At 51.4% G+C, this 5,378-nt stretch overlaps 1 protein-coding gene across 1 annotated transcript; it reads left to right on the top strand.

The window, feature by feature from the left end:
• The first annotated feature begins 1,229 nt into the window (after positions 1 to 1,229).
• On the top strand, positions 1,230 to 4,641 carry Tafa3 (TAFA chemokine like family member 3). Its single transcript, XM_076862446.1, is given in 6 exon segments — positions 1,230 to 1,344; positions 2,303 to 2,452; positions 2,972 to 3,090; positions 3,229 to 3,278; positions 3,280 to 3,423; positions 4,590 to 4,641. Coding segments are annotated over 6 exon segments (630 nt in total).
• The last annotated feature ends 737 nt before the right edge of the window (positions 4,642 to 5,378 follow it).

Raw genomic sequence — 5,378 nt, 5'->3', positions numbered from 1 at the left:
AAGAAATCATATCCCTTTTTAAAAAATATCAGTAATGGCTAAACTACAGTCTCGTTTCTAGAATTACAAAGAATAAAATCAAGTCAAAGACATCTTGCTATTAAATGAAATGTTAGGAACAGTATTAAAATATGGACCCTACACCAATGACATGCGGAGCCTGGTATAGAACCTACTAACAGGACACTGCAGGACACACCATTTAAGGAATCTTCAGCCAGACTTATCTGGCCTCCGAAGTTCATGCCCTTTTTATTGTATTTTGAGACAAGCTCTCACTAAGTTGCCCTGGCTGACCTCCAACTTGCAATCCTGCCTCAGCCTCCAGAGTTGCTGAGATTTACAGGTACAAACCACCACATGTGGCTCCAGAGCTAGTTTATGCCTATTCAAGCAGCATAAATAATCCCACTCTTTTACACATTTTATACACATCGTCCCACATGTTGCTGCCCCCGCTTAACAGTGGATTATCATTGGAGATCACTGCATGCATCATTATATAAAGCATTTTCCCATTGTGTTTCCACAGCTGTTTGGAAGAGACTGCCCTGGTACAGATTTCTCTTCAATGCATTTAGCCAGTCCTTCACTGGTGGCTGTTTGGGTTGTGTCCAGACTTTTTGAGTTTCCGTTTGCTCATCTATAAAATAGGTAATAACTATCCTACTTTGTGGAATAGTCATGAAGGATTCAAGAGCATGCCTGGGTTAAGAACTCAAAAAAAAAAAAAATGGGAGTTAGCAAGATTGTTCCTCCCACACCACAGTCCCCTTTTTTTTGAGGGGGGGATACCAGGGATTGAACTCAGGGGCACTCGACCACTGAGCCACATTCCCAGCCCTATTTTGTTTTTTATTTAGAGACAGGGCCTCACTGAGTTGCTTAGCGCCTGGCTTTTTGCGGAGGCTGGCTCTGAACTCTGGATCCTCTTGCCTCAGACTCGCAAGCCGCTGGGATTACAGGTGTGTGCCACCGTGCCCGGCTCTAAGACCCCTTTTAAATGTCACTTCCTCCTCAGGTCCTCCCTTTCTGCTCCCCTGTTCTCTGTGGCATCCATCGCTTTCTACAGTGACTTTGTGCCAGGCTGCAAGCTGCCTGGAGACAAGGTGAGCATCTTACCCACCCTTGGCTCCCAGAGGGCATAGCACAGAGAAGTGACTGGGGCTGGGCACTAGGAGAGCCCCTCCTGCCTGGAGCTGTGCGAGGTGTGCCCTTCCCTCCACAGGATGAGTGGAAGGGCCGTGCAGAACTGGAACGCAGGCCACTGGCTGCTGGCTCTGTGCCTGACGTGGCTGTGGACCCTCCTGGCCTCTGCTTCCTCGCAGCTTCCAACTGCCACAGGTTAGGGGTGGGGCGGCAGGGACTGGGAAGGAGGTTTACCATCGCACCTGGAAAACTGGAAAACACCCCACCCTGTTCCACACAGCGAGCAGGTCTCGGAGGCAGAGTAAAATCCATAGGTTTCCGGGTTCTGGCTCCTCCTCTGTTCATCACCCAGGCAACTGCTCCCTTCTGCTGTCCCCGCCAGGAGGATGCCTGGGCAGACCCACTGTTCTCTGTCCCTTCCAGGCCAGAAGGTGTTCTGCAGGGAGAGAGGCCCTCGGGTGGGGGCTTAAGTCTAGCCTCCTGGCCTAATTCTGGGGTTTTCCTTCTGGGATGGCTAAAGCCTATATAAGCGGATGATCCTCCCCACGCACTGTAAGCCCTGGGGCCCTTGCCCTCACCCTGAGAAAGCAGGGAGGTGGGGGCGGGACCTGGTGCGGGACTTCAGCTTTCTTCTGCTCAGACCCAGGGTCTGCCAAAGGGTGATGAGTGTGGCCTCACTGGGGAGGAACAGGAAGATTTCATCTGCTTCTTTCTCCCCTGCCATTCGATTTTTCTGTGTGTGATGCTGGGGATCGAACCCAGGACTCGATGCGCTGGCCACGTGGTCCATCAGTGAGCTAAAACCACAGCCCTGGAAATCTCTTAAATAACCTTCCCCCAGCCAGGTGTAGTGGTGCACACCTGTAATCCCAGTGACTTCCAAGGCTGAAGCAAGTTGAAGCCAGCCTCAGCAACTTAGCGAGACCCCGTCTCCCGATAAAATATAAAGGGCTGGGGGTGCGGCTCAGTGGTAGAGGGCTCCTGGGTTCTATCCCTAGTACTTCCCGCCCAACACACACAAACAAGAAAGGAAGGAAGGAAAGGCCTTCTCCCTAGCAGGTAGAAGGGGCTCAAGGACCAGCAGGTGGGTGGAAGGGGAGCAGGGCTGGAGGCCTGGGCTGGGGACCTGATCTGATGTGGCTGGCCCCATCAGTCCTTGTAAAGCAGGGCACCTGTGAGGTGATCGCTGCTCACCGCTGCTGCAACAGGAACCGCATCGAGGAGCGCTCCCAGACCGTGAAATGCTCCTGCTTTTCCGGCCAGGTGGCTGGCACTACGCGGGCAAAGCCCTCCTGTGTGGATGGTGAGTGAGAAGCCAGGCCCTGGTCAGGGGGACTCTGAGCAGAGAGATAAGGAGGTCTGGTTGGGCCTTGTCATCTGCCGGGGATCCAATTTCATCCCCATCTCAGGGCTTTCATGATCAGAGTCTCAAATGATGGGGCACCCTCTGGGGGACAGGAGGGCAGATATGACTGTCTCTGTGTCATAGACAAGGAAAGCTCTTGTTGTGTGCTGGCCCTCACCGCCCAGCCCACACCGACAGACACGTCCCCTCATACTTTTAGGCTTTCTGCCACGCACAGCCTTTCAGACGTGGGCTCTTCACCTACTGCTCTCTCCCCAGCCTCTTCCACATGCTCTACTCTCGTTCCCAGCCCTGCCTTTACGTGGACACGTGTGTTCCTTCACATCACCCTTTCCCACCTACCCACTCTGGCTTCTGTTCTCACCCTTAAGTGGCATCCGAGTAACCATGCCCACTGTGATCACATGCATGCCAGCTTGTGCCCTCCTGGTCTGTGGACCTCTGCACCTGGTGCAGAGTTGCTCACACACACCAAGCTGAAGGTTGGTGCCTCTGTGTCAATGACATGGTTGCCTCAGAGGCAACTTTACCTGCCTCCATTCCCCCTCAATGTCTTTGGTGAGATGCTGGGACCGGTAGGATTAAAGTTGGTAGGGGTATGTCCCCAGGCCTCAACAGTTCTGCCTCTCTGGGCAGCCCAGAGTAGGGCGGAAGGCAAGGGAAACACGGGACTCCATGCCAGGGGTGTGTGGAAATGTGTACCTCATTCGCAGACCCCCCTCTTGACTGCCGGCTGTGCTCGCAGAGAGCTTAGAGCTGCACTCCTGCCTCCTGCCCCAACAGCCTCCATCGTCCTGCAGAGGTGGTGGTGTCAGATGGAGCCCTGCCTGCCAGGGGAGGAGTGTAAGGTGCTCCCGGACCTGTCGGGATGGAGCTGCAGCAGTGGACACAAAGTCAAAACCACTAAGGTATCCAGGTGGACACCTCATTCTACTCCTCTTCTTCCCCTTTCACCTGGGGCAGCCAAGGGGGCACAGGAGCCCTGGGGATCCAGGATGGCATGACCCAAGGTGGTATCTGTGAGCAGTGAGATTCTCACTGCATCCCCAGGTGGTCCTTCCAGGTACGGTCGGACTCTGGGGACTGGTGTTAGGGCTCTGGATCGGAAATCCAGAGCGTCTTTCTGGCAGATTTTTGATGTTTCAAATGCCTTGGTTTCTCTTGTTTGCCTACAGTGAGTTTGCTTCTGGAAAACATCAAGTCTATACAAACAAAGTGGGGAATTGGGGAAGCTATCTAGATAATTCAGGGAGGAGTCTCTCCTCCTACCTGAATTCCAGGTATAGTAGCCACTCTGCCCACCACTTCTCCATGGACTGTCCCCCCATTCCCACAATTCTAAACTCCTTACAGTTCACACCTCCCTTCCTCTAGTCAAGTTGCTCTGTCTGCTGTGACAGCACCCAAGAGGATTATTATTTTCATGGTTTGTTGCCTGCCCCATGAAACAAGGGGTAATTAAAATTTTATCAAAGTTGTTAGCAATTCCAAGCGTGTCATGGTTAATTAGTTGCATCTCTTTGTCATCACCATTTGTACAGATGAGTGACACTGCGGGGCCAGCCAAGGCACTGCCTTCTACATTCCGTGCCCATCACCACACACATCAAACAGGCAAACAAACAAGAAGAGAAGGAAAGGCAGCCTCTGCAGTTTTGAAGAAAGCAACCATTTTTCCAGAGCACAGAACAAATGGAGCAGGGAGTTTGACTAGATATAGAGCATCTTATCTGTAGGCAGAGAAAGGAGACAGCCATTCTGAATATGCCTAAGCCTAGCTGAGAGTGAGACCCACCACAGAGCTTGTGACATTTGTAGCCACATTATATGTTTAGGTTTGTAGCCCATGAAGCCTACACTGTGCTTGCAATTTGTACAGTGACCTAGAAGCAAATAGTGGGTAAAGTGTGCCTGATTTATGTTTGCATGGTCCACCTGGCCACTTTCCCAGCCTGGACTGCTTCAGGAGCAAGGGACCAGCAGCAATGTGACCTGCATATCCTGGAGAGTCTCTGGCACACTGGAATGGATCCACCTTGTCTTCTTTAACCTTCCTCTGTTTTTTGCTGTCTAGGTCACACGATAGATCTTAGGGATCACAGCCAGGACAGGAGAAGCTTGATTGAGCCTTGGACTGAAGAATGGCATCCAGTCATCACCCAGCAAATTTAGAGATTCACTCACCTGGACTCGTGCTCCATGTCAAATTCAGCATTACCTCTCTTGATTTTAATCAAGTCGCTTAGCAGATATGGATGGATCTCCAACTGCATATCTAGAAGACTGTGCTCTGCTAGAGACAAAGAAGGTCAAGACACAATTCCTGCCCTTAAGGACTATCCAGTTGAGCTGGGGAATTGAAGACAGATAATTTAGGTCATTGAGAGTCTATGGCACCATCACTTCTGAACCACCTGCTGTGGACATGGTAGGAGTTTGGGGATGAAATTTTCGAAGCTCTTTGGCTACTCCCTGGTCACAAGGCACAAAGATGAGAATTCACACTCAGCACCTTTCCATCCATCCTGATTCCCTGGTAAACTGCTAACAAGTTGAAGGAAAGCATTCTCCCTTATGCCAGGCCAGCAGTCTCTCATTTGGATGAGATTGGATTGACTTGGGGAAAGAAAGCAAGGATCGTGACAACTTTCCAGCAAAGCATCTGTGGAGTCACGGCATGTTTGAGCTGTTTGTTGGGTATGGAATGCGCAGGTCCTTAGAATCAGCCTCATCCAAGCACCTCAGGTTTCTGTTCATTTGCTTATTGTAACAGATAAGAAAGCTGGATGTGGTGGCGCACACCCATAATCTCAGCAACTCTGGGGCTGAGGCAGGAGGATCACAAGTTTGAGGACAGCCTGGA

Source organism: Callospermophilus lateralis, chromosome 7 (assembly GCF_048772815.1).
Source record: "Callospermophilus lateralis isolate mCalLat2 chromosome 7, mCalLat2.hap1, whole genome shotgun sequence".
In the NCBI taxonomy this organism is placed as follows: domain Eukaryota; kingdom Metazoa; phylum Chordata; class Mammalia; order Rodentia; family Sciuridae; genus Callospermophilus; species Callospermophilus lateralis.
This window is presented reverse-complemented; position numbering and strand designations above follow the sequence as displayed.